We start from the raw sequence: 27,544 nt of genomic DNA on the forward strand, positions 1-27,544 counted from the left end.
TTCTGAGCAAGCAGAAGTATACTGTCAGCATTGAACTGCTCAAACCATTCAAGGCCTTATACACTTCAATCAGATCACCTCGCAGTTTCCCTTCTCTGTAAATGTTCTAGCAACTCTACATCCTTCCTAAAAGAGGCCTTCAGACGTGTACGCGGTACTCAAGGTGTGGCCTGACCATTGCCTTATACTAAGGGACACTCACCTCCTCTCTACTAGAAAAATTTCTATATATCATTGACAAAACTCCATGACCTGTGGCAGCCTATCTGCACTGCTCAGAAATCTTCATATCTGACTGCACAATTACCCCCAGGTCTTTTTCATTCTCCATTTCCCTGAGTGTAGTACCACAGAGTTGGTATGTTTCTCTTGGGTTATTGCTACCCATATGCAGTTCTTTGTATTTGTCAATGTTAAACTTCTGCTGCCATTTCTCAGCCCATCTGCCCAACTTATCTAGATCCAGTTGGATTAGCATACTGCCTTTACTGTCATTAACAACCCTGCCAACCTTAGTATCATCTGCAAACGTGGACATTAAGCCTGATTTTGTGAATTGCGGATACATTTTCACATCTCCAGTAATTATCGCTAAGGGTTTGCTTACTTCCCTTGCAGCCTCCTTCAATATAATTGGATAGATTCCATCTGCTCGAGGTGCCTTTTTTATGTTTAACTTAACAGTTTCTCCTCCATTTTGTCCTTTGTTATTACAAAATCATTTAGCTCCCTATTAGATTTTAGTAAACTTCTGTCCTTCATTTCCTTAATTCCTCATGTGTGAATGTAGATGCAAAATACTCATTCAGTTTGTCATCTGTCTGAGCATGATCATCAACAGTTGAACCACTGATATCAAATGGACCAATCTGATTCATCCCCTTCCTTCTAGAGTTTACATAAGAAGTCTTTTGTTTATCTTTGCATCCTTTGCCAAGGATTTATAGTAATTAGCCTTCACTTGCCTAACCTTCTTTGTGACTTGATTACAGACTAGGTTATATCTGCTATAGGCTTCTGTCACCTGATAATTTATATACATCCCATTCATTTTTCTTCTCTGCCATGAGTCGCATTAGTTCATCTGACATCCATTTAGGTCGAAATCTCGAACAGTGTTTCTTAGTTGGTATGAAAAGCCTATTAGCTTCCTAGATTAATTCCTTGAAGGTTTCCCATTTAAAATTCTCTGAACAGTGGGATCAGCTGATGTTAAATTCTTTGACATCAGCTGATCCCACTGTAAAGAATTTAAAAACTTTGAGACCCTCTTTATTCACCTTTACGAAAAGAAAAGCCCTTCCCTTTATCCTTGATGGTAGTTACATCTTTAATAAGCCCCATATCAGTATACTGTGATTACTCTGCCCTAGTGGTTCCTTTATCTGCAAATTCGTAATGCATGAATAATCACTGCCGATGATCAGATCATTAAGATCAACTCCCTCTGGTTGCCCTCGAACATGTTGGTGTAGAAAACAATCCTTCAATAAATCCACAAAATTCTTGCTAGTGTGCGAGTGACCAATCCAGAAGTTCCAGTCAATATCTGCAAAGTTAAAATCTCCCATTACAAGACATGATTCGCTCTATTTCTCTGTGCAATTGTTTGCTATACTCATCAGTCATTATGCCTATAACACACTCCTACTCTCATTTTCCCTTTCATAGTGTTTATTCCATCAAACTGACTCAACATTGCACTGTCCACCCATGTCAACTAGATTAACTTCCTTAGATTTTGTTTCTTAACTAACAGCATAACTCCTCCTCCCTTCCTTCCCTGTCTATCTTTTCTGTACACATTGTACTTCCCAAATTCAAACTCTGCACTGCTTATATCTGTGTGACACTATATATCTGATATTCCAACAATATCTGCCTTTGAGTCTTGATCAGCACTTCAAATTCATCAAATTTATTTACTATACTTCTCATATTGGTGTGTTCATGGAAATATACATGCACCTGTTTTTTTTTGTAGTTGTTGGCGCATCGCCTTCTGTGGCCATAATGCACCTCCCAAGGTTTTTGCAGTACTTTGATCCAAGCCCGAGGCAGGATTCGAACCCGCGACCTTTGGGTTGCCAGGCAGGCACTTTACCCACCTGGCTAGCCCGGCCGGCGCACCTGTTCTTACTGTTAGTTACCCTAACACAGCCCATGTATTTACTTGTTCCATGATGACTCGCAGCAACTTGCTCTTTAGGCTGCTGCTCATTACAATAGAAACATTGCAAGAATTACTTTCGCCTCTGATTTCCCCCCCCCCTCCCAAACTAGTAGTTTTCCGACCCACCTAACAATGCTTTGATGGCATCAGCAAATATTCTTGCACCCTTTCTATTTAAATAAATCGCATCCCTTTAGAAACAGCCTCTCCTGTTAGCAAGCACAGACCAGGCTGAAAAAAAATTCTACCCCATGAACTTTGCACAATCTCTCCAGGGCCGAATTGATTGATAAGGCTCTCATCATAGTCTTTCTCCTATTGTGTCTGGGCAGAACTGCAGACACTTTCAAATTTAACCCTAACTCGTGACTTTTTTTTAACATTGACCTGCACTTACTAAGTAATTCTGCCGTTCTCGTACTCTTAATATCATTGGTGCCAATGTGTACACCAATATCACCTTTTGTGCCCTTAACAGATGATATCTGCTCTCCAGGTCATCAACTTTTGCCCTGGCACATATACTCTGGTCCTGTTCCACCCATCCTTTTTGCATAATATATTCCCATTTCCCTTATAAGAGTCACCGACAATAACTAGCTCCTGTGGGACCAGCACATTCTACTTTGGAGATTTCCACTGTGTTGCCTGATGCACAGGAGTGAGCGCTGGCATTGAGTTGGGCAGCTGAGAGCTTGATAGGCCCTCATATTAATCTCTTCGAGTGCATCTACCGTACACCTCAAACTCTCATTGATGCCCATCAGAGTGCTGAGTTGGCGCCTAATTTCTTCACAACATAACTTGGCTTTGCATAACTTGGTATACTCAAATTTGTTCTTGTCGGTATTTCTTTTCGTTTGTCATTTTTTTATGACAAGTGTTTCTTGACTAATTTTCTCTTCTTTGGATTTCTTTTTACCTATAGGTCTCAGGCTTTATGACTTTTAGAAAGTTGTTAAATCTTGGTCCTGAAAGGTCTGCAGAAGCTCAAGCTTTTTCTTAAGTTCCACTACATACTGCTTTTTCTCCTCTTCAGTTATCTCAAAGACCTTCGTATTATTTACTCGAGTCATAATATATTAGGGTAGGACGTTACGTGGTTGTTTTCCATTAAGATTATTACTATATTTAATACCACATGAAATTAATAGTGTAGTTTATTAAGCTATTCGCCTAAACTGCTATACATTAAGGTAACATTTCAGGTATCTTACTTATACCCGTCATCAGACAGTGCTATTGGGGGAACAAAAATAGAAAGGGTTACAAATTTGAATACAATTACCAATATTACAATTTCAGTTATCAATATTATGATTGCAATTGCCATTATTACAGTTACCAATATTATGATTGCAATTGCCATTATTACAGTTACCAATATTATGCTTTTATAATTACAATTAATTTGCAAATAGACAATTCTAAATTTGGGTGGTTGTTATAAAAGAACCAAATATTAAATTAGGTAAATACAAAGAGATTAAATTCTTACCTTTTGACAGACTCCTCTTGCCAATGCTCCCCAAAACCTGATGTGAATACAGGTTTCTGGCAGACTCCTGAGATGACCTTTGCTCTCCTACTCTAGATGTTCTGAGGGTCAGCTATCAAAGAAAACAGGGAGTCAGTTCGACCCACAATATTTTCATCTTTTAAATAAGAAAACATATAACCCCTCCAGACCACCAGAACCATCCTGCAAACCAACCCAAATTTTGTCCAGAGTAGGAGAGCAAAGGTCACCTCAGGAGTCCACTACACAAAAACCCTGGATCTCGGATAGAAAACTTGGCACAATTCTATTGGTTATTAGAATTAATCCCTCACCTATAAATTAAAAGTATCGAAGGCCCCCATAATGATGGTGTAGTGAGTTTTCTGTTCATCTAGAAGTCTCAATTTCGGTGTACATTTCTTCAACCTCTTCATTATTGTGGCTCGATGTTGGTGCATATATCATTATAACCTTTAGTTTGTACCTTTTTAAGTTCATTTTCTGTGCATGGCAGCCTGATCATACCCAGTGATTCTTAACACCTTCTGCTTCCACTCTAATCCTCTCGCTGCTGTAAAAGGGAGAGTGAAAGCTGCTGGGGACTGAGGGCCATTTTTTTCTTCATGTTGTCATATAAGTGCTGGAAGGTTTGGTCTTTTTCCCTTTACGCTGACCAGGCGTCTTGAAGAGAACCACTCTACATGTTCGTTGTCACAAAAATGACTTAACAGGGCTTACCAATGAGGTGTGCATGAGTGGATTTTAGGGAGGCAGGCCGACCGGACATCACCTAAATTTTCTAAAATAGAAAGATAGAAAGATATTGGATCCATCAGTGTTTTGGTGTTTGATTACACACAGAATACCTGTTCCCCTGTAAGCTCCATGTGCATATAATTAGGTGAATATTTTCTAATTGTTCTTTAAGAGAAATTTCTGGAATTTTTAGTGAAGAAATAAAAGAAAAAAAATTTGTAAACAGCTGTTAAGAATTTTAACTTGTGGACATCTAAATTAAATAACAATTTGATTTAACACTCTTCCTCCTTATGTTATATGATTTGCCAATAATCTCTATGGCTTGCAGTTCAGTCCTGTATGTACAGACTACTTTTATTATTTAATATAAATGGAAATATCTGGGAGGGAAAAAAGGTTTATAAATTGTTTAGAATTTAATGAGTTTAGATTACCAACCATCATGAGTTGGTCTTCTTATTCATTGCTTATATATGTGGCAATCACTGTTTATGTGAAAAAGCTTACATTTAATTTTATAATTTTAAATAAAAAAAATAATATTTTAAATTTGTTTAAAATATACTAAAAATGTAAGAATTTTATATAACACAAGTTAACTTCATAGGGCACAGAGGTTAAAATTTCGTCTCAATTTGTATGAGCTTCGAGAAAATAGACAAGTCAAGCCTAAAACATTTAGTGCAATGGTATCTAATCTCCTTTATGAAAGAAGGTAAGTGTGTCATACCTTGTTCTCAAATAATAAATATACCTGTCCAGTACAGCATGGTATAATTTTGTAGTGGTATATTGTATGGAATTAATTTTCGGCGTTAGCATCTGATTGGTCAAATGATAAAAGGAAGCTAGACATTTTGCTCTATTTTGAAGGGGAGGAAAAAAAAAAAGTTTCTCCTTTCACATCTTGAACATAATTTTATTTAACACTCTTCCTCCTTATGTTTATATGATTTGTGAATACTCTATAGCTTAGGATTCAATTAAGTACTAAGAACTTAAGAACTATTAAGTACTCATCCCATCTGTTCTTGAACTTCCCAGTGTAGTATTTGTACATGAACTTTTGGACAGATGAATGTACATCGCATTATGAGCAACTTTTTATTATTTTGTTGTTATTGAGTTTTGTATATATGTATATAATAGTAGGAGTGTGCTATAGGCCTAATGACTCTGATGAGTATAATAATATATTGTACAGGGAAATAGAGTGGGCCAGTAAATCAGAGAGTCTTATAATGGGGGATTTTAATTTCCCAGATATTGACTGGAATTTGTGGGTTGGTCACTCGCACACTAGCAAGGCTTTTGTGGATTTATTGGATGATTGTTTTCTACATCAGCATGTTTGTGAGGCAACAAGAGGGAGCAATACTCTTGATCTGATTATCAGTAGTGATTCTTCATGCATTAAGAACCTGCAGATAAATGAACCACTAGGTGGCAGTGATCACAGTGTGTTGAAGTGGGATTTACTCAAGGAGGTAACTACCATCAGAGGTAAAGGGAAAGGTTTTTGTTTTCGTAAAGGCGACTATGATGGTCTGAGACAGTATTTAAATTCTATACAGTGGGACCAACTGATGATGTTACCAACAGCAAACTCAAAATGGGAAGCATTCAAGGAACTAATCTTGGTGGCTACCAGGCTTTACATACCAACTAAGAAATATTGTTCAAGGTTTAGGCCTAAATGGTTGTCAGATGGACTAATGAGACATGTGGCAGAGAAGAAAAATGCATGGGATACATACAAATTAATGGGTGACATGGAAGCCTATGATAGATATAAGTTGGTCTGTAACCAAGTCACAAAGGAGATTAGGCAGGCAAAGGCAGACTACGAAAAATCCTTGGCAAAGGATGCAAAGAAAAACAGGAGTTCTTTACATACTTGAACTCGAGAAGGAAAGGGATGAATCAGATTGGTCCACTGGATATTGATGGTTCAACAGTTGAGGATCCTGCTCAGGTGGCTAACAATCTAAACGAGTATTTTGCATCTACATTCACGCATGAGGAGTTATTCAGGAAGGAGAATGATGTAGGTAAATTGAACATTGGCAGTGAGCTGGATGATTTTGTAATAACTGAGAGGAAAGTGGAGGAGAGATTGTTGAGGATAAACATAAAAAAGGCACCTGGGGTGGATGGGATCTATCCAGTTATATTAAAGGAGGCAGCAAAGGAAGTATGCAAACCCCTAGCCATAATTATGAGAGCTTCTTTGGACTCAGGGGAGGTACCCATGGACTGGAGATGTGCAAATGTAACCCCAATTCACAAAGGAGGATCAAAGGCTGACACAAGTAATTATAGACCTGTTAGTTTAACTTCTGTTCCAGGTAAATTAATGGAGGCACTGGTTAAAGAAGCACTGCAGGATCATCTAGACAAGAATTCAGTTATAGCTCAGACGCAGCATGGTTTTGTTAAGGGCAGGTCTTGCCTGACCAATTTGATTGGATACTATGATGTAGTCACAAAAGAACTGGATGCAGGGAATAACTTTGATATTATATATTTGGATCTTAGAAAGGCTTTTGATACTGTTGCACATGGAAGACTGCTGCACAAATTGGAGCAGTGTGGCATTGGAGGCAAATTGCTGCTATGGATAAGGGGATGGTTGAGTGGCAGAAGACAGAGAGTGGTAATCAATGGACACTGCTCAACGTGGACTAATGTTATTAGTGGAGTTCCTTAAGGTTCAGTGTTGGGTCCATTGTTGTTTTCGGTGTTTATGAATGATATTGATGATGGGATATCAAGTTTAATGTCTAAGTTTGCAGATGATACAAAGGTTGGCAGGGTCGTTAAGGACACTACTGACGCTATGCTGCTGCAACAGGATCTGGAAAGGTTGAACAGATGGGCTGAGAGGTGGCAAATGAAGTTTAACATTGACAAATGTAAAGTACTACATATGGGTAACAGTAACCCCAGAGCAATGTATCAACTCTGCGGTACTACACTGACAGTGGTGGAGAATGAAAAGGACCTGGGGGTAATTGTGCAGGCAGATATGAAGTTCTCTGAGCAGTGCAGACGAGCTGCAAGAGTAGCTCATGGTGTCTTGTCAATGAAATACAGGAATTTTTCTAGCAGGGATAAGGAGGTGATTATTCCCTTGTATAAGGCAATGGTTAGGCCACATCTTGAGTACTGTATACAGGTCTGGAGGCCTCATTTCAAGAAGGATGTAGAGCTGCTGGAACGGGTACAGAGAAGGGCAACAAGATTAGTAAATGGAACAAAGGGTTGCTCTTACGAAGAAAGGCTTAAGTTTTGCAAATTACAGAGTCTGGAGACTAGGCACCGGCGAGGTGATCTGATAGAGGTGTATAAGGCTTTGAATGGTTTGAGCATGCTCAATGCCAATGGGATTCTTCATCTTTCTCAGAATAATCACCTCAGAGGGCATAAATTCAAATTGAGGAAGGACGGATGTCGGATAGATGTGCGGAAATTTGCCTTTGGCCAGCGGGTGGTTGGTTGGTGGAACCGACTTCCATCACTTGTTGTTGAGGTTGATAGCCTAAACAAATTTAAAGCTCAACTGGACAGGTATTTCGAACGAACGGAGGGGTGAAATGGGAGAGGGTTTTTTTTTTTTTTTTTTTTTTTTGGCTGATGCTGAATAAGCTTGCTTTCTTGCATCATATGCCTCTACTAATACTCTCCATTTTTTTTTTTTTTTTTTTTTTAAACCCCATTACAATAGCTTTTTGTCAATAGCATGTTAATAAAACTTAAGGTTAAGAAGAATAGAAGCTATTGTTAAATGAAGAAGAATGCTAGTATTAATACATATTCCATGCTTTGTTATTATCTTTTGTTTTAAAAGAATTGTTTAACTGTGATAATTTGCAGTTTAAAGCAAAGTAATTTCACCATAGACGTTTTGTAGTGAAAACTCTAGAACTGAGAGATTTGAAAGTTTTGCATAATTACTACTGTGGTTAGTAGTGTTAGGGAACAGCAAGAATAAAGGTTGAAAAAAATTAGTAAGGAAGAGATGAAGGATAGCCAGTAACATGTTTTTGTGCCAGTGTGAGAATTACCAATACAGTTTAACTCTAGGAAGGGCTTACAGGAATACTCCTGACACCAAACTTAAAACGCGTATTACGCTACTACAGTGAGGACATCAACGAACTGGTTAACGAGTGTCATCAATTCAAAGAGTATTCAAGATTAGTCACTGCACAAGAAAGGCGCCTCCATAGCCAGGTGGGAAGGAGCAGCAGTGCGTAGCACACGCTTCTTGATTAGACCGGGGTTCGAGCCCGTCACCACCAAATACGGAGGATGCGGAAAGGTCAGGGAATGACCACCGCATATCCCGGAGCACTATGGCCTTAGTTGCTAGTACTCCTAAAAACCAAATAATAAATAACTGCACAAGAAAACTTAAAATGCCCTGAAATCTTACAGATTATATATGAAAGAAACTTGATATAGGTTTTCCCAAATTTGACAACAATCCTAAAAATTTGCATGACATTACCAATAACGAGTTGTGAAGCTGAAAGAAACTTTTCTAAACTATCAATAATAAAAAACAAATTTTGATCAACCATGCTAGAGGAAAGACTGAATTATTCTCTCTATAGAAAATATTACAAAATTGTCATATGAAGAGGTGATCAAAGAGTATGTAGCCAAAAAATATATTTAGAGGTGTGTCAGGCAGTTAAAAAAAAATATTTCTGGATTTTGTGTTGTTTGTGGTATTTGTTATTTTTTGAAATTTGTAATTTGTTGTGATTTCTTTTCTCATTCTAAATAAATAATCACTTTCATACCTAATTTTTTATTCTTTTTCTTAAAGAGAGCCCCAAAAATTGTATAAGCTTTAGGCCCCTACAAAACCTGGATCTGCCCCTGCCTTCAGCCTAAAGGACTGTCTTTCTGAATTCAGCGATGCTCTCATAATTATGGCTGAGGGTTTTCTTGCCTCATTTGCTGTCTTTTAATATAAATAGATTGATTCCATCAGCCAAAGTGCCTTATATACTTCCAGCTTCGGCAGTTCTTCTTCCACTTTCTTTTCAGTTATCACAAAATCATTTAGTTCCCAGTTATAACTGGTGTAGTTTTGGTGTTTCCATCGTTAAAAAAACTTCTTGCACTGAATGTAGATGAAAAATATGTATTCAGTTTGTCAGCAACCTTAATAGGATCATCAGTAGTTACATTTTTTCCCTCTCTTTCTAGTGTTAAGAAAGCAAATAATTATTGCTACTTTATTTTACATTCACCAGAATTCTTGAATTGCTGACTTGCTAACACCTCTGCTGTTCTGTGAATCATATGAGCTAATTTTCTTTAAAAAGAAAACGGCTCAGATGAAAAGAAATTGGTTCACCTGAAAGTGTAGCTTGCCGCTTAATCCATAGGTTGGATCAAGACTTTTTTTTAAATTAAGAGGTTTTCTTTGAAAACCTTCCAAATTATTAACCCCTTCCAACATGGTCTGCTTTGCTTGTCTAACAGTCCATCATCTGATTGCAACCTCGTCTAACTGCATCTACCCTTGCAAAATCACTGTCATGCTCCTCTAATAAATTAATGCATTGATCATGCAGTGATAGTTTTTTCTAGAATTTGAATTGACAATGATTTTTCTGGTGTCAATTCAGATTCTTTTTCTATGAATGCTGTATTAAATTCTAGGTCTTGCAGCTCTTCGTTTGTCAAAGGCTGACTGTGGGCATTTAGTAATTCATTCAGATCATCTGTTGTTACACTGTCGATTCCTCCTTCAGTTGCCATGTTACTGATCTCTTCGACAATTCTGGGACTTATATCTGAGGGCGGGCTCTCTTCATTTCTGGGACTATTTTTTCCATACTCCTTTTAAACAAGATGTTGAAACTTCTTTCCATGACTCATCTATGTTAAGAATTGCCTGTAGGATGCTAAATTTTTTCTACCACTCTCTCATAAATAGTTCCTCAGAAATAACAATCTCTTGTTCCAGATTTGATTTTATCACTTTTCCAAATAGTTTAGCAATAGGGCTCAATGCAGATTCCTCTATAGTTTGAGAGTCTTCTTCTGTCACCTTTCTTGAAATTGATGTAATGTATTCGATTTTCATCTCATCTGGTATTTCTTCGCCATTGCATAATTTGTTGAACAATCGAGTTAGTAGATTTATAACTTTTCGACCTCCATATTTAAGCAGCTCCACCTAGATTCCACCTAGACCTGGTGCATTTCCATTTTTTGCCATTTTTATTTCCATTTCCACTTCCTTAATTCGATGGTCAATCATCTTTTCATAACAACTGTCTCTGTTTCAGTTTCTCTAAATTCCTCTCTTCCTTCATTTAATAGCTGTTCATAATAATTGACCCATTCCTCCAGATCTGTCATTGCCAGTCTAGCATTTTGCTTATGAAGTTTCCTGAAACTCTTCATTACTGTCCATGCCTCTGCAGATCTTATACATCCCAGTTTGCTGTTCACCTCGGCACATCCTCTATCCCGGACTCGTTCTTTGCCTTGATGACTTCCGCTTTCACTTCCTTATTTATTTATTTTTTTCCTTTATATATTTTTCTATGAACTTCACTTTTTGAGCTTAGCCATATTTGGTATGCTTCGTTTTTCTCCTTGATTAATTTCTTAATTTCCATGTTCAGCCAATCATTTTGTTTCATCTTTTGAGATTTTCTTATTGCCTCTCCAGCAATTTTCTTCACTGTTTCCTTTAGGTATTCATCTATGTTTTGCACTCTCCCCATCGGTTTCATCTAATTCTTGGTTGATACAAATCCCCAGTGCTCTCATCTTTTAGTGAGTCCACATTGAATCTTTTGGTGTCAAGTTGATCATTCCTCTCAGTCTTTCTTCCTTTTCGCCTTCCTTTTTTGACACATCCATGGGAACAACAACATAGCCTTCACGAAAAAGTGATCAGAACCACAGTTTGCTCCTCTCTGGGCCCTAACATCACAGACAAAAATTGTGCTTTGTTGTTTAGTGATCACATAATCAATTATTGATTTTAGTCCCTTTGTTTCTTGGAACCTTGTGAACTTATGAATGTCTCTATGTTGGAAGGTGTTACTAATCCTCAACTTATATTGAGAGCAAAGTTCTATCAGTCTCTCTCCATTATCATTCTTTACATTTTCTCCATGTCTTCCCACCACTTCATTGTCTGTAGCTTGTCCCACTCTAGAGTTCAAATCCCCCTCTCTGCAATGTAGAATGGAATTGCTTCTATTACTTCTCTCAGGTTTTCCCAGAAATCTTTGTTAATATCTGTAGGAGACACATGATTAGGAACGTATACAGGCAGTTCTCGCTTTACAAGTTCCCGGGTTTATAAGTTTTTTTTTTTTTTTTTTTTTTTCAAGTATCAACAAATCAAAAATATGAACATTAATTGAAAAAAATGAATGTTAAACATTCATAAATACCACATTTCAAACTATGCGCGTAGCTATAAAATACGGTGTACCCTGCTTTACGATATTAATCCATTACCATCGCATCGCGAAAATATCGTAATGTGAACCCAATAACATTGTTTTTAGGTAATTCATTCCACAGCCTCGGAAGTTCAAATTTTTGCTATATAACTCCCTAAAAGGTCATTTTTATAGTGTAAATTGTATTAGTTACCAATTCAAATCATTAAACGCACTACACTTTCATCATTATCATGTGTTATAAGAACCAATTTTGAGCGGCTTTGTGATATTTTTCTAAAGCACATATCTGAAAGTCACGACCAGAACAATACACAATTTGCACTCTCCAGTTTATTGGGCTTTTCTATTGCTGCAAGCAATTACAAACAGGAAGTAAACTCAATGTTATTGCATTTGCGAAAATACCGATAACTGGAATTGTGTGGGTTTTTACATTATTATGGTGAAATGTGTTTGCCCTTTACTGAAATCTTCAATCGTATAAAAAATAAATAAATTTTCAGAATCTTCTCTTCATTTTTTTTTTTTTTTTTTTTTTAGCTTCATAAACTTGTTACTTTGTGCATAGTGAGTTGTGCATTCCATTAAAAAATACTTATGCATGTTATTGAAATTTATAAAGAAAAGAGAAGATTATCTTGGAAATAAACACTTCTTGAAGCATTTCTGAAGAAGACAACTCCTTGTGCAACAAACCAACGAGTGCTGAGCCAATAATGAGTGAACAGCGAGTGTGCATTTAATCGATGATGATGAAGAATAAACATTCTTTAACATTTGTAAGTCATAAATAATAATTTGCTTGATTTTACAGGCTATGTTTTCATTTCTTTAGATAAATCAGTCATTGTTTAAACAAACTAATTAGCTAATAAATTTCATTGTTGATAACATAACCCCTTTTTTAAACATTGTCTATGGAAAATAAATTCGTGCTTTATGAGCGTGCGCTAGGAACGAATTAACTCATAAAGTCGAGAACTACCTGTATGCCAATAAATAGTAATTTCTCTTCCATATATTTTAATCTGGTGAAATACAATAGTAGTGCCAATAGAGATTTTTTAAAATTTATTTATTTATTTTTACTTTGGAGAGTTATGGTATAACAATATTTTCAAAACTTCTTTCATTAGAAATAAAGGACAGTTAAAGAGTAGTATTTTATGTGGTACCATTTTATAGATGTGGCCCAAACAATTTTTTCATTAACAAGCTGTAGGTGGCACACTGTGCAGAGATTAATTTCTTCAGATTTTATGATGGATTCCATATTTTAGACACTTTCTCTGGTCACCATCCTGACAGGCACTCCGTAGCCAGGTGGGCAGGAGCAGCAGTGCGTAGCACATGCTTCTTGATTAGACTGGGGTTCAAGCATGTGACCACCAAATACAGAGGATGCTTAAAGGTCAAACAATGACCACCGCATATCCCCGGAACAATATGGCCTTAGTTGCTAATGATCCTAAAAACCAAATAGCAAACAAACAACAACAACCATCCTGACAAATATTTTCATTTATTTTTTCAGAGAAAAAAAAATAATAATATGGCTTTACTTTTTAATTTAGAATTTTAAGAAGTTATCTGAATTTCTACTTAATTTTGGTTTTCTGTGTAGGTATTGAAGTGGCTGCCCCTTGTGTGTTAAAGTATGTTGCATAAAATGTAGTGCTGTACATATGTTACATATCATGTCAGAATAGATGTAGTACCATTAGTACCATCTATTCTGCTGTTCTACTAGCAGTGGACACTGATGATCATAATGTCTGGTTCTATTAGTGTAAAAAAAAAAAAAAAAAAAAAAAACACACAATAGATTCTGAAATGCACACACTGAGCCATTTATCTTAAAATCCATTTATCTTATAATTGAGTGTGCCCATTTAGTTACTAATAGTATATACAACTATACTAGTTAGAAAAATCTTTTATTCATGTTGCATTTTAATTTTCTAAAAGTTAGTTATATGAAGTTCTAGAATAAATGTTTGCGTAGGTTTAAATTAAAAAATACATGATTTATTTTAGGATTAAGATATCATACCTTTATAATGTGTATAGCAGTATTAGCCAGGTAAAATAAAAAATAAAAAAAAATGTCTATATGCCAGGGGTGGCCAGCTAGACAAACTTTGGAAGCCTCAATAGTGGAAGACATATTGGAAAGAGCTATATAATAAAACAGGTACATCTCCACGAGCTGATGGCTCCATCTGTTGTGTGTAGATCTCTATGATAAAACGCCTTAGACATATGTGTGGTTCAATCAGTTTTTACAGTACACAAGTTAATTTGTGTGAACATTATTAGTTTCATTTTAAGTGAGACCCTTTAAAAGTTATTATGCTGTCTGTAAAATGCAAATTTGAAGACGAAAATAGGGAATTTAAGGCAGAGTTGGAAGAGGAGTTTGTTTTTGTGGATAGAAACAGTAAACCAATGTGTCTTTGTGTCAAGTAATATTATCACAGTTCAGTAATCTTACGTGCTATTACGAAACAAATCACAGTTCTTTCGCCCAACAATTTCCTGCTGGTTCCGTGTTAAGGCAAACTAAAATATTGTCTTTAAAAGAAATATAATAGTCAAACCAAGGTTACGTCAATGTTTATTAAAGAGGCAGATGTAACAACAGAGGCTGAATTTATTTTGGCCTCCAGTTTTGCTCGGGCAAAGCGTCCCTACACGGAAGGAGAATTCATTAAGAAAAATACTGCTCAATTATTTCAGTTTTAGATCCAGAAAATAGAAAACTGCACAAAATGATTGAACAAATCCCTGAGTCCAGACAGACAGTGGAAAGATAAATTTCTGTAATCAGCACTGACATCATAACTTGCAACATGAAGGAGTTGGTTTATGCATGGTTACTGCACATACATAATTTTTTCTACCAAGGTAGTATGAATGCATCATTTAATTATATCTCACATTGTGAATACCTAAACATTGAGTTGCTGAGGTATTGCAATGCTTTGAATGAGTAACATTTCATCCGTGGTGAAGACTAATGTTATTTATTCTCTGCATATACTACCACCCAAACAACAGTTTCGAAGCTTGTTGGCTTACTCATCGGTGGGTGGGCAGGTACCTTGTTGCAATAGTGACAAACCAGTTATGAAATATAACTCCAAAAAATGAGGGATGCTTGGTGCTGTGTGTGGTTTAATCTAAAAATAATTTTTCACTCCATAATAAGATTTACTAACCTACTCTGTATACAGTCGGTCCTCGTATAACACGTGTTTACATTACACGAATTCAATTATACACGATTTATAAATAGGGGGACGATATCTTATATAACACGAACAGAATTCACTTATGCACGATTCGCCTTTGTGTTTACAAGAAATGGCAGTCGAACGCAGAATCACCCCAACCGAACGCAACACGATGGGAATGAAGAAGATTCTGAAAATGTATTTTTTTTTTTATATCAGTGAAGGGGAAACACATTTCACCATAATAACCTAAAAACCAACACAATTCCAGCTATCGATATAATCGCAAATGCAATTAGATGGAATTTACTACCAGTTTATAACAGATTCCACTAGCAGAAACGCAACTGGAAATTGTTTAATGGAGTAACCCCCCAGAAATGTGCTTTAGTAAAATGTGAGGTGTTAATAGTGTATCTCGGCCTATACGGTGTTGTTTATTCAGTTGCTACACGGGCGCAGCTTTGTTTATGTGTATCAAGCGTGCCTCCTCGTTTTGTAATTGTGCTTTATTCCCTAAAAATTATTAAAATACTTAGTGTGAAAAGGAAGCGTCCTGGCGAAGACACTGCAGATTCAGAGAGAGAGAGAGAGAGAGAAGCAATATCGATAAACAGAGTTGGCCTGGGTCAAAAATTCTTACCGGGAAAATTTATAGTGGCCTCATACTACGGTTTATGGCCAAAATCACACCGGCCTTTGGCCCACCGGGATTTCCCGGGTAAGGCTTATGGCCAGTCCGCCTCTGTCGATAGAGAAAAAATATGAAATTGTGAAACGCTTTGAGCAAAATGAAAGACCATGTGATATTGCACGTGCTACAGACCGGAATGAGGCAACGCCGAGAATTAGAAAGAATGCGGAGAAAATAAAAACAACTTTCATAGCGGGAACAACTCAAAGTGTAATTAAAATCCATTAGATTAAGACACAAAGAATTGGAAGAGATGGAACGGCTGTCATCTGTTTGGATAGAAAATCAAACAAAAAACAAGTTTGCTTACGATAGAAGCAAAAGCATTAGCAATATTTTATTACGACTTATGTATTATAATTTATACTTACGTATTATAAAATACGTAAGTATTTTATTACGACTATTTTATTTAATATAATAATTTTTTTACTATTTTATTAATAAATGTTTATTTATTGTGTTTGGTAATGTTTTGGTTCCAAATGTGTGTTCAATCTTGGGTGGTCGGCACCTAACCCCACTTTTCCCATAGGGCCTGTTGTTTATATTGCACGATTTTGCATTGCATGAGGGTTTCTAGGAACACAACTATCGTGCTATACGAGGACAGACTGTACTTCTTTGTTATACTCATTGCAGACAATTAGCCTACAACGTACCCTTATTCTCATTTTTGTCTTCCTAATGTTTGTCAACAGGACTGACAGTGTTTCATGGGAAACTTTGCCAGTTGAGTTAAATAACAGGGTAAAGCCATTAATTGTAAATGAACCGATCAATGAACACTAAGCTATACAATGCATCGCATTACAAAATCCTTAAACGAAATATATATTTCCATAAACCAGCTCCTTCATATTCATTAGCATTGGTAGAGGCATACGATGCAAGAAAGCAAGCTTATGCAGCATCAGCCAAAAAAGCCTCCCATTTCATCCCTCCATTCGTTCCAAATGCCTGTCCAGCTCAACCTTAAATTTATTTAGGCTATTAGCTTCCACAGCAAAAGATGGAAGCCTGTTCCAACAATCAACTACCTGCTGGCTAAAGGCAAATTTCCGCACATCTATTCTACAACTATCTTTCCTTAATTTGAAACTGTTCCCCCTCAGGTCCTTAGTCTGAGCAAGACGAAGACTCCCATCAGCATTCAGCTTGCTCAACCCATTCAAGGTCTTATACACCTCAATCAGATCACCTCGCAGGTGCCTACTCTCCAGGTGTTGCAATTTGCAGAACTTAAGCCTTTCTCTTACCAAGAAAGGCTTAGGTTCTTAAGTTCCCCTTTGTTCCCCTCACCAATCTTGTGCCCTTCTTTATACTCGTTCTAGCAACTCTACATTCTTCCTAAAATGAGGCCTCCAGACCTGTACACAGTACTCTAGGTGTGGCCTGACCATTGCCTTGTATAACGGGATTATCACCTCCCTGTCCCTGCTAGCAAAATTCCTATATATCATTAAGACTCCATGACCTGCTCTGGCAGCCCATCTGCACTCTCAGAGAACTTCATATCTGACTGCACAATTACCTCCAGATCTTTTTCATTCTTCACCTCCCTGAATGTAGTACCACAGAGTTGGTATGTTTCTCGTGGGTTACTGCTACCCATATACAGTACTTTGCATTTGTCAGTGTTAAACTTCAGTTGCCACTTCTCAGCCCATCTGCCTAACTTATCTAGATCCTGTTGCAGTAGAATACTGTCATTACTGTCATTAACAACCCTGCCAACCATTATATCATCTGCAAACTTGGACATTAAGCCTGATATACCTTCATCAATATCATTGATAAATACACAAAACAACAATGGGCCCAGCACCGAACTCAGGGACTGCACTAATAACATTAGTCCATGTAGAGCAGTATCCATTTATTACCACTCTCTGCTGTCTCCCACTCAACCATCCCTTTATCCATTGCAGTAACTTGCCCTGAATACCATACCACTCCAGTTTGTACAGCAGTCTTCCATGTGCAACAGTATCAAAAGCTTTCCTAAAATCCAAGTATATGATATCAAAATTATTTTTAGCACCCAGTTATTTTGTGACCCCCATCGTAGTATCTAGAGCTTACAATACCTGTATTTCGGTATTTTTAATTTAAACCAGGATACCAAAAACAAATGTTTTTCTCAATAAATTTTGAAAACAGTTAGTAAAGTAAGGAAAAAACAAGTACTGTAATTACTTTGAATTCAAGTTTTAAATAAACATTTATTGCAATAATAAATATTCTGAAAAAAATCAAAAATACAGTTATTCAAAAAACAAAAAAAAATACATATTGTTACTGCAAAGTTTAGTTATGTTTAAGCATCCACACTACCTGTCCAAATAAAGTGAGCTCTTAAGAAACATAAGCAATCAATAGTGTGATCGTTTAAAATGGATCTAATTTTGGTACATACAATATTTGATTTGTTGCAGAAAACACCCTTTCGGATTCTATTCTGGTACTATTGTACTGAGATAATTGTAGACAATCTCAGTTCATATTTTCTAGGCTTTGAACTATTTTAGCAAAAATAGTTAAAAGTATTTCATTAATTTCCGACTCAAGTGCATCTTTTAAAATCTCATTGGATTCGGGCAATTTCTTATTTTGGAAAGAATTTGCGGAACACTGATGATGTTCTGTTCCATGTTGGTCTTCCATGGTTGAATTATGTTCATTTTCTGAAGCAGAAAGACGGTTTATTCAGTGAAGTATAATTTTCACTATAGTATCTTTACTGAGTCTGGGAGAGAGCAAAGAGCGTAATTTAGGAATTCTTCACATATATAAATGCAGAGAACAGAAGGACAAATCAGATTGGACCCTTATGTAATGGATGTGGGATAGTATTAGATACCCCAACTGATGTTGCAAATGAACTCAACAGTTACTTTGCATCGATATTTACAGAAGAAAAACCCTTCACATCAATGAGAAATTATGGGAGTGAAGTTGAAAAAATGTAATTAATTGGAACACAAAGGCGGTTCTAGGAGTGTAATGGGAAATTACCGACTTCAGTAGTAGGGAAAATCATGAAGGATCAAGGGTGGAATTCAGGATCATTTAGATGGAAATGGAATTTTGTAGGATACACAGCATGGTTTTGTAAAGGGAAAATAATATTTAACAAATCTGGTTAGCCATTTTGACAGGTGACTTGCGAGCTAGATTTAGAGAATACTTTTGACATTGTTTATTTAGATATCAGCAAAGCATTTGATTCATTCCCACATTAGCGGTTACTTTATAAGTTGGAGCAGACTGGAATCATAGGGAAAATCCTCAGATGGATAGCACGATGACTTGAGGGCACCAGGCAGGGGGTTGTGATAAACGGTTATTCCTCAGATTGGGTTAATGTAAAAAGTGGGGTTCCCCAAGGATCAATATTGGATCACTGTTGTTTTTGATTATCTTAAATCACATCTATGAAGGGATGGAGGATGTGAAGTCTAAACTTGCAGATGATGTAAAGATCAGTAGAGTAGTTAATGATCGCTGCCAAGCACAGCTTCTTCAAAGTGACCTAGATAGACTTCCGGGATGGTCAGAAAAGTGGCAGCTATATGCTTTAATTCAGCTGTTCTCCAGGTGTAAGACCTTGGTCTTACACCTGGGCAACAGCAACCCCAAAAAAACTTATACACTTTGGTAAGTCAGTAGTGGAGGAACGGGACTTGGGAGTTACAATACGGTCAGACATGAAGTTGTCCGAGAATTGTGGACATGTTGCATGGTGTCCTATCGATAATTTATCGAACATTTGCTAGTAGAGATAAGGACATCATAATCACATAAAGGTGATTTTATAACCTTTATGTGATTAAATTATATTCTATTTTTTTTTTTTTTTTAAATTAGTACCGAAAAACTGTATTTTTGTATCAGTACCGGTATTTGAATATCAGAAAAAAATGGCCAGGATCCCTGTATTGTAAGGCCTAGTAGTATCCAATCAAATAGGTCAGGCAAGACTTCCCCTTAACAAACCCATGCTGTTTCTGAACTATTGCTGTATCACCTCTTTAACCAGTGACTCCATTATTTTCCCCAGAACAGAACTTAAACTATACAGGTCTATAATTATTTGTGTCAACCTTTGTGAATTGGGGGTACATTTGCACATCTCCGGTCAATAGGGACCTCCCCTGTCTCTAAGGATTCTCTTATAATTATGGCTAATGGTTTGCTTACTTCCTTTGCTGCCTCCTTTAATATAACTGGATAGAACCCATCCACCCCCAGGTGCTTTCCTTATGTTTAACTTCAACAATTCCTCCTCCACTTTGCTCTCAGTTGTTACAAAATCATTTAGCTCCCTGTTAGCATTTGATAAACTTCTGGCATTCCCCTCATTAAATAACTCCTCATGTGTGAATGTAGATGCAAAATACTCATTCAGTTTATCAGCTACCTGAGTATAATCATCAATAATCAACCCATCTATGTTAAGTGATCCAATCTGATTCATCCCTTTCCTTCTAGAGTTTACATAACCCTTGCTGTTTTTCTTTGCATCCTTTGCCAAGGATTTCTGATAATCTGCCTTCGCCTGCCTAACCTCCTTTGTGACTTGATTACAGACAAGCTTATATTTGACATAGGCTTCTGTGTCATCTGATAATTTATATGCATCCCATACATTTTTCTTCTCTGCCACTATCCTCATTAATTCATCTGACATTCATGTAGGCCTGAATCTTAGACAGTATTTCTTAGATGGTATGAAAAGCCTAGTATCCCTGAAGGCTTTCCATTTAGAATTCACATTTGTAACATCATCAGTTGATCCCACTCTATAGAATTTAAAAACTGTCTGAGACCTCTATAGTCGCCTTTACAAAGCAAAAACCCTTCCTTTTACCCTTGATGGTAGTTACATCTTTAAGTAAATCCCACATCAGTACACTGTGATCACTGTCACCTAGTGGTTCCTTTATCTGCAAATTCCTAATGCATGTGTCATCACTGCTGATAATCAGATCAAAGGTATTACTCCCTCTGGTTGCCCCTCAAACATGTTGCTGAAGAAAACAATCCTCCAATAAATCCACAAGAAGTCTTGCTATTGTGCAAGTGACCAACCACAAGTTCCAGTCAATATCTGGAAAGTTAAAATCCCCCATTACTGGATCATTCTGTTTCTCTGCAGAACTGTTCATTGTACTCATCAGAGTCATTAGGCCTACAACATACTTCTACTCTCATTTTTCCCTTTCCCAGTGTTTGTCACACCAAACAGACTCAACATTGCACTGTCCACCTGTGTCAACTGGTGGACAGTGCAATGTCGATTTTGTGTGTTCCTTAATTAACAGCATAACACCCTCCTCCCTTCCTACCCTGTCTGTCCGTTCTGTACACACTGTACTCCCTAAATTCCAATTCTGCACTGCTTATATGTGTGTGGCACCATGTCTCTGATATCTTAACAATATCTGCCTTTGATGTCTTGATCAGCACTTCAAAATCATCAATTTTATTTACTATACTTCTAGCATTAGTGTTCATGCAAGTATACATGCACTTGTTCTTACTATTAGTTACCCTAACAATGCCCATGTATTTACTTGTTCCATGATGACTCCCAGAAGCTCTTGAAATCCCCAGTAACTTGCTTTCTAGGCTGCTGCTCATTACAATAGAAGCAGTGCAAGCATCACTTTCGCTTCTGCCTGTGGTTACCACTAATCTTTGTCTGTGAATCCTCCAAACTAGCAGTTTTCCAACCCACCTAACATTGCCTCGATAGCATCAGCAAATATTCTTGCACTTGCTGGGGATACAGCAGCTGTACAGTTGGAGCTACTGGAACTCCAAGAGGATGAAGGATTGAAACAACTAATAGAAAGTGGCTCCTTGGCTGTTGAGTTTTGGAAGCAAGTTCCAGAACAAAAATATCCTAAAACGAAACAGTGTGCACAGAGATCAATCTCTATTTTCGATGTGCACAGATTTCAGTCTCTATTTTTGGTACAGCATATTCTTGTGAGTCTTTGTATTCAACCCTTAAATTTATTAAAAATAGATCTCGGTCTGTTTTGACTGATGAGCATTTAAATGAGCTGCCCTAACAAGTCATCAACCAAACTTTCAGTAGCTAATTGCTAAGATGGACAACACCCATAAAGCATCGACAAGCAAACCTAATATATACAGTGAAACTTCCCTTTAACGGACAGCCATGGGGAACGAGAATTTGTCCATTAGAGAGAAGTGTCCACTAACAAGAAGTCTGAGGGAGAAAAAAAAAAGAAAGAAAGAAAAATTGTTAAACGTTTAATGTAAAATTAAATTAAAATATATACAGATTTTGAACAATATTTTTGTAAATAATATACATACAACTGTGCTATGCTCATTATGACTTTATCTTAAGACAAATACATACAGTAATCACTTATTTTCTTCTGCACCTTCTTCCGGCTGATAATTTTGTTTTCAACATTTGTTTGGAGTGAAGAAACCATTGAAAGTCCTTCAGTATCTTCTTCAGCAGCGAAAAACATTTTTAAACAATTGATTTGTATGAGCGCTTCTTCTATTTTCACCGGTGGTTCATCGTTAATATGTTCTTCGACAGAATGAGATCCTTCCATTTCTTCATTCTGATGAGGAACTTCTTGAAAAATATCGATGATAATGTCGTTGATATCTAGAGCACCATATTCTGTAGTGAGGTTCGAGTCTATATCTTTGTAGCCAGGGTCACTTGTAGCGGAAGTATCATACATTATCAATAGATGTTGAAGTTCTTGTTCTTCTTGGTGCTCCACATTGCTGTTCAGAGCTTCAATTTTTGCATTTGAGAAGCCAAACTTTACAAAACAGTTCACGACAGTTTGTTTTCTAATTGCATTTACTGAAGGGGAAATCTATTGAATCGCATCTAGGATGCTGAGTTTCTTTGCAAGGTCACTCGCACATGTTACATCGTTCATGTTTGCAATGAGATGTCTTAAAACACGTTTACTGTAGTAAAGTTTAAAATTTTTTATTATCCCTTGATCCAAGGGCTGACACTCTGCAGATGTGTTTGGTGGCAGAAAAACAATTTGAATGTTGGACAATTCAATGTGCGGGTGAGATGCAGCATTATCCCTGAAAAGAATAATTTTTCTGTTTTGACGAATCATGTTTTGGTTAAAGTGACTTATCCATTTGCTCATGATATCTCGTGTCATCCACGCTTTTTTATTAGACTTCCAGTCAACATTCAAAAGATTCAACTTTATGCCCTTGAAACAACGAGGATTTTCTGGTTTTCCTATAACAAGAGGTTGTTCAAAGTCTCCCAGCATATTTGTACACAATAGTACAGTCAAGCGTTCCTTAGAGATTTTTCTGCCCTGGCCCTTTTCGTTTTTTAGACTCATTGTTTTTTCAGAAAGAGCTTTAAAAAAACAACCATGTTTCATCACAGTTGTAAATATCCTTAGCTTCAAAATCACGACATAAATCTTTCAATTTGACAGTCCACTCTGTTACAACCCCAGTATCAACAGATCCACGTTCACCACTTACGGTTTTCCAAGAAATTTTATGCCGAGTTTTGAACTTGTCTAGCCATCCCACAGAAGCTTTGAACTCATTTACTCCCATAGATTTCACAACCTCCAAAGCCTTTTCCCTGATGGGCCCATTAATGGGAATTTTTTTAGCACGTGCACGACAAAACCACTCATACGTAACATTGTCAATTTGAAGTCCAACAGTTTTCGGGAATGATTTTTGAACCTGATCATTTCCGTGTTGCCAAAATTGTTTGAGCAGTTCATTTTTTTTCTTTAGGATGTCGCTTACCTGCGTCTTCCCGATTTTGAATTTTGCAGCGAGATTGCGAACACTATTTTTTTGCCGATCATACGCATTAATGAGTTCGACTTTATCTTTTAAAGTTAAATGTTTACGAGAAGACATTGTGCACTTACACGACACTGAACAAAACTGAAAACTGAAACTCAAAAGACGAAAGGCCGACAAAATTCTCCTCCCCCTGCACACACCGAATTCATCAGAAGTTTTACACATGCCTTAAAATTCTTGAAAAAGGGTTTAGAACTGCGACGTAAACCTTGATAAAATTCAGAGAATCGGAAATAGAAAATAAACACACGATTGAGGCAATACGTGGAAGAAACGTTCCTAGAAAAGGGGCCATGAGCTCGCCCGCTGTCCGTTATGGGGAGATCAAATTAAGTGCTAATCTAAACGAAACACTGCAGGTTGCTTGTCCGCGTCTGTTACAGAGTATGTCCGCTAGACAGAAGGCTGAAAACATGTTAAAACCAATAGAGGAGAGTTGGGGAATTTGAAAATGTCTGTTATAAGAGAGGTGTCCGTTAGGAGAAGTTTCACTGATATCTTCTGTGAAGTATGATCTGTCAGAATTAGTATTTTGAGAAATTTGGGTATCTTTTTATGTTTTTGAAAAAACAACTTTGTAACAAGAAATATGCTTACTTAAAAAATAGTTGTTTTTAAACTTTAACCTGTTATATATAAGATTTTGATAATATTTTGAAGACTAAATGCACAAGGCATAATATGTTAGGGGTGAAATTAACTATATAATATCTGTGTAAATACACCATAACTTACCAATAAATTTAACTACATAAGTAGTGTAACAGCATCGTTTGATTTTATCTCATATCATGGCTACCTTCACTACCAGGTATTGCACTACTTCGAATAAATAATGCTGCTCTAGTAGAGGAGACTGCTGTTATTTATTCTAATTGGGCACCATCACCCAGATACGGAGCTTGTTGGCTCACTCATCGATGGGTGGGCAGGTACCTTCCTGCCCATCAATGAGTGAGCATGAGAGCCGCACCACATGCCTGCGCGAGCCGTGCTATGGCCACCCCTGTTATATGCCTTATAGGCTACTAAGTTAGAACATATAAGCTGGAGATGTTATTCTTTATTTTTTTAAATTAAACTGCTGCACAGTTATGAATAAAATTATTTAAACTTTATAGTATTTTAGGACAAAAAAAATCTATGACAAATAATGATGTGCGAATGATCTACACAACCACTTAAGTAAAATTTTTTCAAAAAATTGCCATTTTCAATTTAAAAATGATAATTTAGTCTGAGTATAATATTGTTGATTAAGGGAAAAAAATTAACACAAAGTATTCGTATGAAACCATGTTATCAAATGATAAATATTTCAGCTGTAAAAAATAGCAACATGATAATTCATATTATGGTTTTTTTTTTTTGTTTTTGCAATAATAATTTGTATATTGAGACAATGAAAACAATAATTTAAAGTTAAGCTGATTATAGAATTGTCGATCAAATGAAAAAAAATGCAAAGCAAAAAAAAAAAAAAAAAGTGCTGTTTTGACTTCAAGATATTCATAATTAATCTAGTAAATAAAAAAAATTATACGTTATCAGTGAAATTTGATTTCTGTATTTAATATTTTAAATAGTCTAGTTTCCTTCTGCCTTTTGCTAATATAAAATAAAATTTGCAGCTTTTTAAGAGTTCAGAGCTAGACTGCTTATGCATCTATTTAACCTCGACAGCTCCATTTCTTTCTGTATTAAGCAGTAGTCTTTGTATAGGTCTGTTTATATTTATAAGTGTTAATTTACTCATACATGATTTGACATTCTGAACTGACTTGTATTAGACTTTCAAATTATAAAGATTGTCATTTTGTACAATTTGGAGGAGTTACATGTCGGCATTATTCATATTAAAATAGAGGATAAAGGAAGGGGTAAGAGGAATTCTCTTCTCCTTCTCCCCACAGTATAATTTATGTATTCTGTTTCTTATTAATCATTTCTTTTGCTATACTTATTTTTCCACAATGCTAGAAGCACCACTAATAACAAGCTTAATTCTTTTATCAATATTGTAAATGCCTGCAAGGTTTAATTTTAAATGTATTGTTGAAACTTTGTTGAAGGAGAAAAACCATGTTTCTGTTCCAATATCTAATTTTCTTATTCAGTCATTAAATCTAAGTGCGTGAATTCTAAAGGTGGTTTGTTTCTTTGTTATAGAAATCATTTTGCATCTGTAAAATAATTTCTATAACAAATGATGTGTGATGACATTGTGAATTATATTGTGTCTATTTGTCATCCTGGTAGACAAGAGTTTTTTTTTTTTTTTTTTTTTTAAGCTTAGGAGACTATAATCTGTAGTTTCTAAATTTTAACAAATGTTTTTAATAAATTTTATTAATATGGTTGAACACCTCCATTCCCAACTAGAGATGACACTAGTTGGTGTGTGTGGGGGGGGGGGATGTTCAACCATCTTAATCATATTCAGCTGCCAAAAGTTGTTTTTCTAACTCTCAGGTATCTTTATATTCTTCATCCCTGTTGAATTCAGATTATTTAGTATTGCAAATGGTAGTTATAAATGTTTGTCATGAATGACAGGAACTATCTGTTTCGTCAGATTGGTCAGTGTCTTCTTGGAAGATAATTTTTGCTGAAATATATTAATCATTCTCTTGTTATTTTTCTATTTCCCCGTGTTTTTTTTTTTTTTTTTTTTTTCACCATGTTTGATTTGTTTGGTGCTAAATATCTTTAATGCATAGTTTAGTTAGCCAGTTGGTTTGCACTTATATTGAGGGAGGCCATATCAAAAATGTGTATTTTGGAGTTTGCAAACCTTTGTGGGGAAAAAAAAAAAAGATTTTCTTGTATGCTGCACTTCAAGGAAGGAAACGTTTCTCAGTCAACCACATTCCAGAAGTTCTCATGTGTTGCATAGGATCAGCACAACATTTTGATAGTCTAAAAACCTCCATTTATTCTGCCCTTGCTTGAATGAGTCTTCCAATAGACAGCAGTTTCTATTTTGGCAAGTGCAAGATTTACAAAAAGAGTCACTGGCTTAATGTTTGTGAACTGTTGAAATCTCTTTTCAAACTCCTCCAGAAGTGTTTGAATGTGACCAACAAATGGTGACAGGTAAAAATCATTCTCACCTTCCTATTTGGGAAGTGTAGATGATTTTTATTAATTGTGTCAATGTCTTGTCATTAAGACAGTGTTTGGTAATGCAGTTAATGTTGTCAATTTCATTAAGGTTTTAAAACAAAATTAAGCAAACTGATTACCATATTGTTACTACCTTAATATACTTTCAGACTTTCCAGCTTTTTTGTTTTTTATGAAACTATTTGAACCCATAGTACTGAGTACCATATATGGATTGAATTCTGAGAACATGGAACACACCTAAATATAAGGTTTTGCACCTAGGGACAGAAATCTAGAAATGAGTTACAAGCTGGGGTGTTGAGTTCAAAGTGGTCCAGGAAAAAAAACACTTGGGGCAGTGATCAACCTTTTTGTTTCTACAGACATATTTGAGAGTTTACAAGAGACTGACAGCTGCCAACCAATTGATTGGCAGTGGTGGTGCTCCCTACTGTTACAAACAGGGGCAGGGCATTGACTGGGAATCTATGGGGAAAGAAATTATAAATATATATAGCCTACAAATTTAAATGGGGTGCTCCACGAAACAATAACAAAACTTTAGGAGGTTGTAATTATAAAAGTGGGTGTAGTAAAATAGATGATTTTGAGTAGAAAATGTTATATAAATAAGTATCCTATTCTCACAAATGTCCTTGGTGATTTAAAACAGTGTATGGATTTTTAAGTAAGTTCCACTGGCAACTGATAGCTGTTAACTTTATTACATTTGTTTATAGGTTG

At 36.3% G+C, this 27,544-nt stretch overlaps 2 protein-coding genes across 2 annotated transcripts in view; one reads left to right on the top strand and one right to left on the bottom strand.

The window, feature by feature from the left end:
• Prosbeta3 (proteasome subunit beta type-3) overlaps positions 1-27,544 on the top strand; it is a 144,891-nt gene that overhangs the window by 65,758 nt on the left and 51,589 nt on the right. The window contains exon 3 of the mRNA XM_090374676.1: positions 5,041-5,148. Coding sequence (XP_090230802.1) covers positions 5,041-5,148 — 108 coding nt within the window. The remainder of the gene's footprint in view (positions 1-5,040; positions 5,149-27,544) is intronic.
• The window catches only part of LOC150091204 (transmembrane protein 19), a 256,672-nt gene that overhangs the window by 21,841 nt on the left and 207,287 nt on the right, over positions 1-27,544 (bottom strand). The window lies entirely within an intron of this gene.

Source organism: Mastigoproctus giganteus, chromosome 1 (assembly GCF_048544385.1).
Source record: "Mastigoproctus giganteus isolate SK-2022 chromosome 1, ASM4854438v1, whole genome shotgun sequence".
Taxonomy (NCBI): Eukaryota; Metazoa; Arthropoda; class Arachnida; order Uropygi; family Thelyphonidae; genus Mastigoproctus; species Mastigoproctus giganteus.